The sequence below is a fragment of the Melospiza georgiana genome, chromosome 8, assembly GCF_028018845.1.
Source record: "Melospiza georgiana isolate bMelGeo1 chromosome 8, bMelGeo1.pri, whole genome shotgun sequence".
NCBI lineage: Eukaryota > Metazoa > Chordata > Aves > Passeriformes > Passerellidae > Melospiza > Melospiza georgiana.
In genome coordinates this window covers 19149653-19163370 of record NC_080437.1, presented here as the reverse complement: position 1 = coordinate 19163370, position 13718 = coordinate 19149653, and the positions used below count along the sequence as shown (strand labels likewise).

The following is a 13718-nucleotide window of genomic DNA, read 5'->3' as shown; positions in this document are numbered from 1 at the left end:
ATTTCTAGGACCAAGAGAATGATACTAGATGAACTGTAGCCTGACCTCTCTGCTTATAGTACCTTTGACTAAGTACTGATGAGTCAAAATACCTACTTTTTAATCATGAATTTTTCTTCACCTCTAGGGAAGATGCATAAACTTCACCCGTGTGAAGTCGGATGGCACCTCTGCCCCTTACAGCCCACCGCCGAAGCTGCCGTTGCGCGACAACGCTCCCCTCAACAACGCTCCAAGGAGCCCTTCCTCTCCTGTGTCTCTGCAGCCTCCTTCCAGGCAGCCACCTCCTGGGCCACCTCCATCCCGAGCCCCTCCTGGACCTCCTCCTTCACGCCCACCCCCGCAGCCCATGGCTTAGAGTGCAGCAAAACCTGATCGACACAACACGTCTCTTTGCTGAACACAGCATATTTATTGAGTATTGGTTTACAGTTAAAGATATCAGAATTTGTTGCTGGTCAGCAAAAAGAAAAAAAAAAAGAAAAAGGGAAAAAAAAATATTGCCAAGTGTCAATTTTAGTGTATGAATATATTTATACCACACGTGCTGAGTAAACATTCAGTGGAAAGATTCAGAGCTATGGGGTGTAGAAACAAACCAAAATGATCATCTAGATACAGTAGCAGCTTTTGTGTGTATACTTTTGGAGATGTATTTAGCTAGGACAGTTGTCTGACTTGGTGTGTCAGATCATTCATTAATAACTTTAGCTGGTACTCGTGCATCAGTGGCTTCGATAGCTGCCACCTACAAGTTGGTTCAACATAGTTCATTGAGGAATTTGCTTTTTTTTTTTCCCAACAGTACTGCATCCAGATGTTAATATGGATCAACAGTTGTAAAGATAACTTTCTGCCTTTGGTTCTGCAGGTGGAATTTCCATGGAAATTTTAAGAGGTCTATAACAGTCATGAGATAACATAAGACTATGTGCCAATAATCTAGCTCAATAATCTATCATAGAAGAGGGATATATTTTTTCCCCTAGAAAAATCAGTTTTGAGCCTGCTATCTCTGAATACGTTTAGACGTGGTTGCATAGGACAACCACTGAAAGTGAGATACTCCATCTAGAAATCCAGATTTTGTATAAGACTTGAGTTCATATTTGTCCAAAGTTCAGAGGAATTTTGAAAAAGCTAAACACCAATTGACTTGGTGTTTAGCTTTCATTTATAGAAAGTGTAGTCCAAAAGGAAGCAAACATACATGGAATTTGAGCACAGATGCTGTAGTAAGCAAACAGAATGTGTTATTTATATCAGCAGCATTGAGGGACTGATTCTATTGCTATTTGATTGGATAAATTTCCTTTTGATCTTACTGCCTAGAAGAATTCGATCCTTTTGTGATTAAAACATAAATTCCTCTTTGAGCAGCTATTTCTTTAGGCAGTTCAGATCCCACTAATATGTAACCCTGCAGTCTACCTGTGGCTGAGAGGCATGGTGTGAAGAGTGAGCATGAGCTTTTATCCCTGTTTTACATGCTTGGCTGCTCTCCCATGCCCTCAATTTGGGTGTCACCAGAAGGGGATGTGAGCGCCCACACAGAGGTGGGAATTTCTGACGCGGGACTGGGGGCCAGCCCATTATTAGTGTTCACTGAGCAATACCTGAGTGGGTTGTGCCCAGAGCATTCCCTAGTGAATCAAAATAACACCTGAGCTTGCTTTTTCTCCACCACTACCTATTGTATTGGAGAGGGAACCTATGCTGGTCTGCTTTGGCACTGGCTGTGTTTTTAGGATAGTTGTAGAAATAATGATATGTTACATTATGACACAGCATATACCTATTTCTCCATCTGTGTGTGGGTGTGTAACACATCACAAGAGTTGTTGGCACATAAGTCTAGGATAAAACACTAACTGTATTGTGCAGTTGCTCCAGATTTAAGACCTTTTCATGCAGTTTTTACAGGCATACAAAGTTGTGCTGGCACAAACAGAAATCAAGCTTAATGTTTCCAGTGGAAGGCCCACTTGCAGAACACCACCAAGCTCTCATCAGTCTATGCTGATCACTGTGACATGCCGTGTGTATGCAGCTGAGGCTGTCAAACATGACTCAGAAGAACCACAGAGCCTCCTTCTCCTCTTGCACTGCTCTGCTCTCTTGAGCTTAGCTCTTACCTCATGTATATTGGTGCAGGTAGTGGAATCATGGTTGTGAGTGCCAGCTGGCCTTGGAGCTGTTCCTAATTTAGGCCAGAGCCAGCAAAGCATTTCTGCATGTGTTAAAATATCCTGCAGGTCAAGAGAAACTTCCTTATGCCCAAGTGCTTTGCTGACCTGTGACTTCATTGTGATCAGAAAGGAGAATTGGGATGCAGTCAACCCTATCCTCATTCTTTTTAGACACTTGAATAGGGTCTGCATAATTTGGTTCATGAGAATGGATTTCTGTTTGGAGGGGAAAGAAGAGTATGTGTGTGTGTGTGTGTGTGTGCCTGTGCTTGTGTGTGGGAACTGTGCAGGGTTTTGTTTGGTTTCTCTTGCTTTACAAAAATTGCTTGAGTGTTGCACTCCTATGAATAGAAAGGCCTTTTGCAGCCAGTGTAACACACAGAGTCATCACCTATCTCTGTTTCTTTCAGCTGAAAGGTGAAACTAAAGCAGTTCTATTTTCCACTGCAGTACTGGTGAAACTCTGGTTTTACCCCAGTGAAAGGAACTGGATGACTGCAGTGAGAGGGCAGGAGGAAGGGTGGGGAAGGTGCTTCACAAACAGAGATCATTGATGGGCGTTATACTGGTAATGTGGAAACCCTACAATAGCCTTGCTGGGTCTAAGACCATTTTTAATGTGTATGTACAGTGAACCTAACAGCTTCTCTCATTGGTTGTGTGAGAATAATTAGCCAGCAAATGCCAACTAGAAATTGAAATGGCAGAGGACAATAAAACTGATGCCCATGCCAGGAAAAGCAGGGAATTAGAGCTTTAAATTCTTGTGGGGCTGCAACAGACCACTGCTCTGTAGATGCCAAGTCTCTTATCAGCAGGCAGCAGTGAGATTGAAGCAGTGACTTGGTGGGTCCAGAGTTAATTTTAGCTAATGACAAAGCCTGGGAGCCAGATTTTGTCTTGTGTTGCACCTGTAGAGATCTTGGGAGAGGTGAGTTGAGTTGGCGATTTTCCCTCATGTCAGTGTTGGTGGAATTTGACTCCCTGCCAGTGACAGTGGAGCTGTTGGCTCAGGCAGGGCTTCTCACAGTCACACATCCAACATGCCTGTTTGTTTGCAGTTGAGATGATTGGTCTTTGCTGGAATACACAGACTTACAAAGATAACACATGCTAACAATTCTGCACAACTTGCAAGTGCAGCAGGAATAGGAGCAGCTTAGGCTTTGCCAAATCCCAGGTGAATGGCTTCATGTATGATGAAGTGGGAACCACCATGGATTTGAGAATTAGATTTGGCATAAATGGAGTTTCCTGCATTCTCACTGTAAAAAATTAAGCATTTGGTGTGTAACTCAAGTTTTGGCTGCAGCCTCTGTGACAGGAACACTGCAGGTTTAATTTGCTGGTAAAGCAGAAAGGAAAAGTGAAATTTTTTTGTGTTAAATTGAATTTTCTTTGCAAAGGTGGGAGTAGTGAATATGCTGCACTGGCTACAGAAAGGCCTTTTGATTGTACAGAAATGTACCCATTTGCAGTGATCTCAGGCACTGTAACAGCGCAGTAAGAGAAAGTAGTTGTTATTTTATCATCTGTTGAGCTTGAACCTTACCTGGTATAAATCAAAATAGACCAACTGAAATCAAGGCAGTAATATTGGTGTCCATCAGCTGAGAAATGTCTGGAAATAAAGGAAGGGACAAAGTGCCTCAAATGGGCCTGTTATTTCAATGTTTGTTTTGGCATTCTTTTATATGCCAATTGTGATTACAGTAGTTACACTGCTAAGAAATGTTCTCGTGTGGGAATGATTCCCATGTATTTTCCAGTATATAGCACCATTTGACACTTGCAAAAAAAGTGAATATCTAATTCTTCTCGAAATCCTAGAGGAAAATGTGGATTTAGGAGGCCTTGGTCTCACACTTACTACAGATGTGAAATGACACAAGGTGCAAAGCAGCAGGGAGGGAAATTCAGTGTGTTTAAACCTGATACAGAACCACATTGATCAAAGCATATTTATGGCCATTTTTCAAGCTCAGTGCATGTGTTGCCATCTGTGGGAGTAGCCTGCAGAGCAGACGGTCCTAAATAGAAAAAGGAAAAAAAAAGGAAAAATAATCAGCTTCTCATGTGAAAGAGCAAGCATAACAATGAATGACATTATTTCATGAACTGTACCAGTTCAAATGCATGTGCACCTGGTGCTCCTAATGCTTTTTTAGTCCTGTTGGTCTTCAGACAACACAATCAGTAATGCTTTCTCTCTTTAATCACTTGCAGTTTTTATTGTTGTTACTTTGGGGTTTTTTGTGGTTTGTTTGGTTTTTTTGGTTTTTTTTAAAGAAACATTTCACTGAGAAAACAGCCCTACTTCTGTAAATATAGAGTTTAATTTGGAGGAGACAGCACACTTCTGGATGTTACTGCTGGACAGTTATTTATTAAAAGGGGCTCAAGGTGAATAAATAGAGGTGGCTCAGGATCCATGCATGCAAGTGTGATAATGCAGTATAGCATTTTCAGTTCTCTGTAGTTTTGGGGCAAGGGGAATTTTTGGGTCATCCTAGTTTTTTTAGAAGTTTGTTACTGATATACCTTTGAATAATGCAGTAGGGATTCCTGTCATATAACATTGCTTGAACAAATGTGTAGATTACAATAGATTTTTTTTTTTTATTTGGGAGATGAGGAGAAGGGTTGTGAGGGATAAATGTTTTAGGAAATGTTTTAGTTTTTATGGGGGGAAATGTACTGTACTCAATTTTTTAAGTTTTTGTTTGTTTAGGAAGATATAGTGTTTTCAGAAACAGTGGGGAATGTGGGCTGATCAACAGCTGGGGCATGGAGATGTGGGACAGAGGAAGCAGTAAGATTTTTGAGGGATAAAGAAGCTTTACATGGGGGTGTGGGTTTGTTACTGGTACATGTGGTACAAATTTCTGTAACTGACATGCTGCTTCCATGTTATAATCATGTAACTTCATGCATTTTAGGCACGTGCTCTGTTTTTCTGAGAAAACCTTGCAAATGTAATGCCTGCATGCGAATGTGGGAGATGTAGCCAAAATCTTGTAATCCAACATAATGTAGTCTTAATGGCTTCAGAATCAACAATAAAAGTGCTTACTGGTTAAACACTATAAAGAATTTTATTGCAGGGTCATTTTAAGAGGTGATAAGCTTTTCTGTATCTTCTTTCCAATCAGCTCAGCCACCTAATGGTCAGGAGAGGAATGTGGAGTTGGGCTGTCACAATTACCACCCTTGACTTGCTACTAACTTCATTAGAGACAAGAGTATGTTCTGTGCCTCAGTTTCATGTCTCTAGGCTGAGAATTTTGATCTTTGTCTAATTCAAAGGTAAGCCATTGTTTTTTGAAACCAGCTAGAAAAGCTGAGTAAATTGAACTGGACTCAGGGTTCAGACATTTATTAACACATGGGGCAGAGCCTGAAATAATTGCTGCTGTCTTAAAGAGGAGTCATAGAACACACAGACATAAAGTAAAATCCATGCAAGACAAAATGCCAGAGCTCAAGACTTCAACAAAGAGAAATTCCATGGGAAATCCTACACTTCTGAAACCCCTGGAGTCACCAGGCTTCAGACAGAACTACAGATTTTCAGTCCTCCCTACTTCTAATGTTTCCTCTGTATCTGTTCCAGCCCCACTGAGGACTTGGGGGCAGAGGGCTGGTGGACATAAGGCAGGCAAGAAATTCAACAGGGGTAGGCCACAAAAATCTCCAACCAAGCAGGCTGCAATTGTGGGCAGTCAGGGCTGCTGCAAAGCTGCTGAGCTGTGGTGTGCACTCAGTGTGCCCAGCATGGCAGCCACAGCCCTGTGTGCCAGGGGAAAGGAAGCTGGGCTTTGCACACACATAATCCCCTGAGCCTCATCTGCAGAAAACACTGGGCACCCAATTTTGGGGCTCTGGTCCACGTGGACTCATTGCAGCAAAGCAGGTGGGAGCTGCCTGGTGCCCTCTGGGCAGCTCCAGGGGCTGTGCTGCTAATGGGAATTGAAACCCTCAGCCTGGAGCTGAGCTGCTCCCTCATGGAGGCAGGGCTCTGACAAAGAGCCGGGCTTGCTCTCACCCTGCACCCCAAGCTGGCAAGACAATAGTAACCCAGTATGGTTTTGTGGCCTTCGCTCTGTTTTGTTCTTCCATCTGCTTCTTACTCAGAAAGCAGGCTTGGGCTCTTGGAGGAGATCAGATAAACAAAAGTGCTCCTGCAGCCAAGGCTCTGGGCATTTTTATTCTGCATTAACAAAAACCCTACATTGGCTGCAGCTGTGGCTGCTTAGGTTTACGCATGCCTGAGACAACAAAATTCAGATTTGACCTGAACTTTCCCAGAGACTGGGAATGTGCAGATCCAGGTCTTTAGTTATAGAATTTTCTATAAATAGCCTCTAGTGCTGATTTAGAATCTTTCATCAAATGTCCTTCACAGTCTCAGGAGTGGCATTTATATGTTCACATATACCAATCTCTCTGCCCTATCTGTGTGCATGAAAAATCAGCAACAAGAATTTTTTTGGCTTCAGCAACTTGAGCCAGGAATGGAAAAAATGCTCTTTTCCCCTCTCCTCTCATTCCTTGAGAAACCACAGGCAGAGCATGTTGCCCATGCTGGAAGCTGTCTGGTCTTTGCTCTGTGAATGTGCTTTGCCCTTTGGGATGGGACTCATCTCAAGTTTCATGTTTCTGTGACAAATTTCCCCTTTTCCTGCACATCAGAGCACCTTCCTTTTCACTGCACAGGAGGCTGCACTGGAGTTTCCTGGCCAGGTAACATCACTGATTTCTGGCTGCAGCTCAGACTGTGAGGTTATGTATGATATGAAAATGTTCCCTAAAAGAAAACTTTCCTGCTGGAAGCTTTTGCCTGTGACATAGATTGAGAAATGTTTCCTTCTAAGCTTTCAGAAATGCATGGTTGCAGGGGTCAATCACCTAAGATAAGCCCATCCTCAGAGGTAACTGAGGTGAGCTCTCCTCACAGCAGCCTCTCCCTGCCATGGAGCAGCTGCCTTGCCCTTCATCCACACTGATGTCCTGCATCTTGCTGAGCCTCTGGGCCACGATTCTGGAGCTCAGGCTGTCTGATTCTTCAGGGTAGAAATAGGAGCCCTGCAGAACCACCCTAGGTCCTGTGACCCAGAACACCTCACACCTAGAGTGTACACTTTTCCCTTTAATGGCAGAGGGACAAGATTGAGAGCATGTTTTCCCAGTGAGCACAGGAACACAGCTGCCAAGGCATAGCCATGCAATAAATACCCATGTGTTTGCCACAGGGTACCAAATACAGCAACTCTTGCCTTACTAATCATGCCTCGGGCACTCTTAGGGTAAAATACTTAGTGCCCTCAAATGTTTTCTAGTTTCTGGTTTTTTCAGTACATAGAAATATGTTTTGAGGTGGAAACAGGAGTCTCAAGGTTCCCCTTCATCATCAAAGACATATTTGGCCAATCAAAGCCAACAGGAAAATATGGCAAGCATATGTGGCAGCTCAATCTCTTCAGAAACACAACTGTTCCTGCTTTGTGCCTCTCTTTCCTTTTGCATCAAGAATATATTAGGTATCAGAGAATGTGCGTAGAGGGAGAGGTTGGTCCAAGTTCAGCTTTTTTTGTTGTTGTTATTTTTGGGGGTTTTTGTTTTTTTTCCTGGATTTCTGGTGCACCTCTGTAAGGTATGTTTGGATCATCAGTGATAAAGGGAGTTCAACACATCAGTGAGGCTGTTGTTTCCAACGGGGAAATGCAGCAGTGTCCTCAGCAGCCAGTGCCTTCAGAAGGCAGATAAAAACCCTTGAAAGCCATAATCACAATGGCAGACTTGGCTCTGCTATAGCTCACCAGGAAACTCCAGCTCCAGGAGTGCAAACAGCCTGTACCTGGGACAGCAGGAGTGAGTGTCCTGTCTGCCAGGACAGTGAGAGAGACCCGGGTGGGGTCTGTCTCTTCCCAGGCCAGTGGTTATGATTAGGGACTACTGGTGCCTTGAAGCACTTTTCTCTATGGAAAAAAGCGAGCAGGGAGAAACTGTTAACTCTGCAGGCTCTGGAATTTCCCAGCTCTGTTTCTGCCAATAATAATCATTTGTATTGCTTAAGTAACTCACAAATGAAAATGTGAAATATGTCAGTTCCCTCTGGGCCATACACAGGAGCAAAGGAGCAGCCCTGCCTTTAACCCAGGCCAGCTGGACCCAGCATCACCCTTGGAAGAGAAGACAGGATGCCTCCCAGGTGGTCTCAGGAAGTGTCTCTGCCATGGTCTCCTGGCAGTTCTGTTTGGAGGCTGAGGATTTGCATCCCTCATGGATCCTGTTCTCCTTTTCCTGAGCCATGCAGGGGTGGTGCTTGTCTGCTCCCCATGGGTCAGAGCTGCAGCCTGCTGGTGCCAACAGGGGCTCTGAGGGGCTGCTGGAGCACCTTGGAGTTCACAAACTCTGCACAGTTGTTTTTGTAGAGTGCCTTTCCCTCCCTCCTTTGAGGCTAGTGCAGGCCAATCAAATTATGGCTGTTTCTCTGCCCTCCTTTTGTGCCTCAGTTTCCCTTCCTGCAAGGACAGAGCCCAGCTCTGGCTGTTGGAACACTGCAGCTCAGCCCTCCTGGCCAGGCAGGTTCAGCAGTTGCAGCTTTGGGGCTGCTCTCAGACTTAGCAGCTGCCAGCTTTCCTCTCTGGGTACCTCTGCAGCAACCCCTGGGGCAGAGGCAAGAGGCTGGAGAGGCTCCTGCTCCTGGCCAAGCACATGACTCATGGCATTTGGCATTCCAGTATTTTTGGTAGCTCAGGAGCAGCCCTAGCTTAACAGCAGGAAATAAGAATACAACTAGCCTGTCAGTGTGTTTGCAGCCAAGCAAAGTGCATGATCCTCTCTGGCAGGGCTGGCCCCATAGCCATGGCCCCAGGACAGGGAAGCATTATTTCATGTCTCTTTGTTTTGTTTTCCTTTAGCAAGATTTTAGGATGCCTTTTCTACACCCTCCAAGAGAGATCTGGGTACCCATTGCAGTGTTACCTGTGTGAGTGGCACAAGCACACTGACTTCAGTGGGGTCACTGCAATTCTGCAGCAGTGGGAAGGGAGCCAAAATCAGCCAAAAGGCCATGGATGCTGCTCAGCTCTGACATAAATAACTGGGAGACTGCAAGCACTGAAGTGTATGTGGCTGCCTGGCTACAAACAGCTGGACTCTGACACATCCAGGGATGTGAGCAAATTTTCATTTTTTACTTTTCTCTTAGGTTGCTCTGTGTGTCTGCCTCCATCACAGGGTCATTTCAAGCAGCAGGACTGAGTTTAATTGTGTACAAACACCTGTATTTTTCCATCGAGAAGCACACAAAAACCAATTCCCATAGAGGCAGGTAGGTACATGCACAAAATACATCACAGCCAAGCAGTCAAAGACTTTCTGGGTGCTGCCTCCCACTCTCTGCTGGCATGTGAGCTCCTGGCACTTGTCATGTCCCCATCAGACCCAAGTGAGCTGCCTCTGACCATTCTGATTCACAGGGTGCTTTCTTTGTTGGCCTTTGGGGTTAAACAAGTACAGCAATTGCCTGTTTTTGTGTGGGGAATGGTTGTTAGAGCAACTGGGAGGAATTCCTTGGCACCAACACGAGCTAAGAAAAGAATGAGCAGAAAAATGCTCAGCCAGAGTCAGTGCCAGAGCAGAGGCAGGGCAAGGGCTGGGGCCTCACCCTGACTCTCCCACCTGCAGCAGAGTGTCCTGGGCAGGGAAGCTGCTGGGAAAAGCCAGATCCACACCCTTCACTAACCTCTGTGCAGAGAGCCCACAGCATAGGCACCCTGACACTGAGGTGCTGAGGAGAATCTACCCCTGAGTTTTTACCCTTTTGTTCCTTCTGTAACTGAACATGCCCCACAACATCCAATATGAAATTTCTCTTAAGCTTGGCTCATAGCTGTTTGCAGTACAACTTCAAAAATTAAATTGTGATAATGATTTTCAAATTGAAATAAACCTATTTGGGGGTCATTTTCACTGTGAAGCTTGGTTCAAAGGCACTGGAAGAAATGGCAGGGTGAGTAGTGAGCTGACAAGTAGTACAATTTTGGCAGGGCTTTAGAAACTTTATTTTTACATTAGAGATGCTCTCCTTGCTCTAAACTTCTGCCTTCCCTATCTGACCCTTTTCCCCACCCAGCTGCCACCTCATTCATAAAAAGATAATAACTTTGTTTGGATAGGCTTGCTGGCAAATTTACACAGCTCTCCATTTAGAGATCTGATTTCAGGTGAGGCGATTAAGGGTGATGAACAGGAAGAAAAGGAAGAAACGGAGGCAGGGGGGTGGTAGGGGTAGGGAAATGGAGCAGCAGAAGGCAGTGCCTGCTCTCTGCTCTTGTTTACAGAATGACTTGAAACCTGCAGGATGGGACTGCCACGATTTCACAGTGAGTGTGAGCCTGTCTGCAGGCACGGCAGCTGCTGCAGCAAGGGGCTGGGCTGTGGAAGGGAGGGCCGGGTGCTGTTAGTAATGGGTGTCAAGCTAAAAGACTTGTGTAAGGGTAGTGTTCAGATCTGGAAAGCACAGAACTATGTGAGTTTGGTCATTTCTTTTACACATGAACAAAACCAATTCTGACGTTTGAATCTCTGAACTGGGTTCTCATCAGAGCTCCAGTTTAACAGGGGGTTCTGCTTACAGACTGGATTGGAGGAAGGTATCCATTTTGTAGCCCAATAGCAGAATACCCCTCTCCTGCTTGGTCTAAAGGGTATGCTCTTCAAATTTGAGTACTTATGGTTATAGTATTATTGCTTTGCCCAACAGTACATCTCTGTGTTTGGTCTTCCTTTCCCTCAATGATTCCACTTGATTTCCAAGTTCCTGGCTGAAAAAAATCAAACAAATGCATACCTTGGGATGAAATTCCCAATGGACTGTGCTGTTTTGTTAGTCTTGATATGATTTTATTAGAAGTGAAAGCCATGAAAGGAAATTGCTGAGCATTTGAGAACCTGGTTTCCACAGGCTTTCATGTTCCAAAGAAGTCAGCTCTTGGCCTGAAACTTTCCAGGCATAGTGCCAGACTTCACAAGCTCATAGATGGAAAAGGGGGCTGCCTTTATACCCTAGAAGACTTTAGTCACCCTCTTTCTAAATTAGAGCATCCTTTATGCTGTTGTCATTCAGCCTACAACAAACTTGCCTAAGATTAATGGGTAGCAAAAGCTTCTTGATGTGATGTCAGTCGCGCATCTTCCCAAGGCTATTGGTACCTTTTAGTTAAAAATCCTGACTGTGATTTCTGTTCCCTTTGTGCTGGCTGAGTACATATCAGGGCAGCTCCAATGTCAGTGATTCAAGCTTGGGACGTCCTGGGGCAGAGTCAAGAAAAGCTAAGTGTACTGGTCCCTGCTGCATTTTGTCTAGATGAAAATTGGTTAGGACTAAATGGCTTAAAAATGCAAACCCACAGCTGATTATGGTGCAAGATGCTGCTCTGCTGGAGGTTGCTGCCCACTCTTGCTGGCTGTGCTGGGTGTGTCAGCAGGTGCAGGAAGCCTGGAGGAGGCCGGAGGGTGAGGCCTGAGGGAGTCACTGCACTGACACACTGTGGGTGTCTGCAGCCATGGTGTGACTGACCCCCTGCCCAGGCACTCCTCCTGCAGACAGATCAGAGATGGGGCTGCATTTTCTGGGGTACCACAGTGCCCTGCAGTGTAAACACACACAATCACTGTCTGAGACAAATGCTAACCACCTTAGTACTCTGTTGAGCGGAGTTTCTGAACAGTCTGGTTTGTGCATTTGGGGTTCACTTCCCAAAACAGAGTAGTACCTGAAATGCAGGTGTGGCCCCTGGGCTGGGGGACAGTGCCAGGGTGAGAAAGCTGAGCTTGGGAGAGTCCATGCATCATTTTCTGCCCCTTTTCTAAAGAGCTGCATGTTCCTGAGGGTAATCACTGAGCTATGTGTGAGGCTGTGCCTTGCATTGCTTGCTGGTGCTGTAACAGCTGTTGTGTCTCTGGTACACAGCAGTAAAGTCCATGAACCTCAGATAAGCTCTCTCACACAGCACAAGTGCTAAGGGGGGAACAAGAACTGCAATGAAGACAAATCTATTCATGTTTACAGCTGCTCAGGGTAACTATATTTGCACAAGCAAAAGGGATACTGGTCTGCCCTCTGCTCCGCTAGCCTGCAAGTGCTGACTGCTCTGGTCTATATTAAGTCTGTGCAGTCTTGCTCTGGGTCTTGCAGCACATTTCAGGTTCTCCAGACCTTTCCTAGCCTGTCCATATTGAGTAAAATGTGGCCAGTGTTTCTATGCATTAAAATCCCCTGGTTTGTTCCTTCACAGCCTTTTTAGTTTATGATGGCCAGAATGACCCCTCAGACTTTTTCCCATTTGCTGTCTGGCTTGGTCTCTGCTGCCCTCTGTGCCCTATGGCTGCTTGCTGTAACCCTGTGATTTTTCTGCCTAGAAGGGCTTCTTTGTCCTTAGAGTCCTCAAGAAAGCTGATCTCCATGGCAAGCTGACCAGTTCTATCCCAACAGAGGGAAATGTGTGTGTAGGCAGCAGATACTGGCATCCAGAAGAAGCAGATGCAGCCTGTGAGCAAAAGCACTTTGCCACCCCAGGAGGAGGAGGGCTGAAGGACCACTCATGAGCTCTCCTTGCTCTGTGCTGTGATCAACCTGCCTCTCACATGTGAGTGGGAGCAAAGCCAGTGCAGACCCAGCAGCATGTTTGTTATACCAAGGGCGATGCCGTTCCTCCTTCCCAACATGCCCTTGCCATATGATGGATGTGTTGGAGGCTGGCCCAGCTCATTCTCTTGGGAATAGCCAGGGCAACTTCCCAGGCCATCAGGGGCCTTGCTGAGTTAGTGAAATAGCAGTGTGTGGAGGGAAATAAGAGAGGCCCATAGTTTGGTGTTTACCCAGCATCCCACGTGAGCCTGTAAATGTGGAGGGCACAAAGCTTCTATATAGCAAGTGTTAACATACAGCTGGTGGGAATGCTTCCAGCAGGGCAGCTTTCCACTGCAAATAAATAAATAAATGCTGGTATGGGGAGATTCTGACAACAGTCTAGACAGGAAAATATTGCTACAACCATAAGGTATTTCAGATGACTTCATAGAAACATTTCACCAAATATAAGTATGAGAAGCTGTTCAACTCAGTTCTTTTTCTTCTGAAAAAGGAGAAGTTTTGCACTCAGCTCCTAAACCTTAACGTGTCACAGCAGCTACTGCAAGCCCTATGACACTTAGCTGAGGTAGTTGTTACTCAAACTTGTTAGGGTAATGTGTTGGTCCCACATTACCCTAGAGAATGTTTGTGACTCATGCTGTGGAAGTCTAGGTGTGGGATTTGGGACCTCCTAAGTGTCTGTACAATCTGATGCTTTATGGAGCTCCACTGTAAGGTATAGGACATGGATGATGTGGAGTTTGGCTGGGTATGTGGTTTGTTTGGTTTGGAAATTTTCTGGTTATTTGGCTTTGAGTTTTTTAAAATAAGATTTTGAAGGGAGGTAGAGGAAGGTATGTTATGTTTCTAGAGTCCTGTTTGGCAGT

General features: G+C 45.1%; 1 protein-coding gene across 1 annotated transcript in view; it reads left to right on the top strand.

The window, feature by feature from the left end:
• Window positions 1-5272, top strand: part of ANTXRL (ANTXR like) — a 55449-nt gene extending 50177 nt beyond the window's left edge. Inside the window, exon 18 of the mRNA XM_058029133.1 lies at window positions 128-5272. Within this exon, the coding sequence (XP_057885116.1) occupies window positions 128-358 (231 nt within the window). The 3' untranslated portion in view covers window positions 359-5272. The remainder of the gene's footprint in view (window positions 1-127) is intronic.
• Window positions 5273-13718: the final 8446 nt, after the last annotated feature.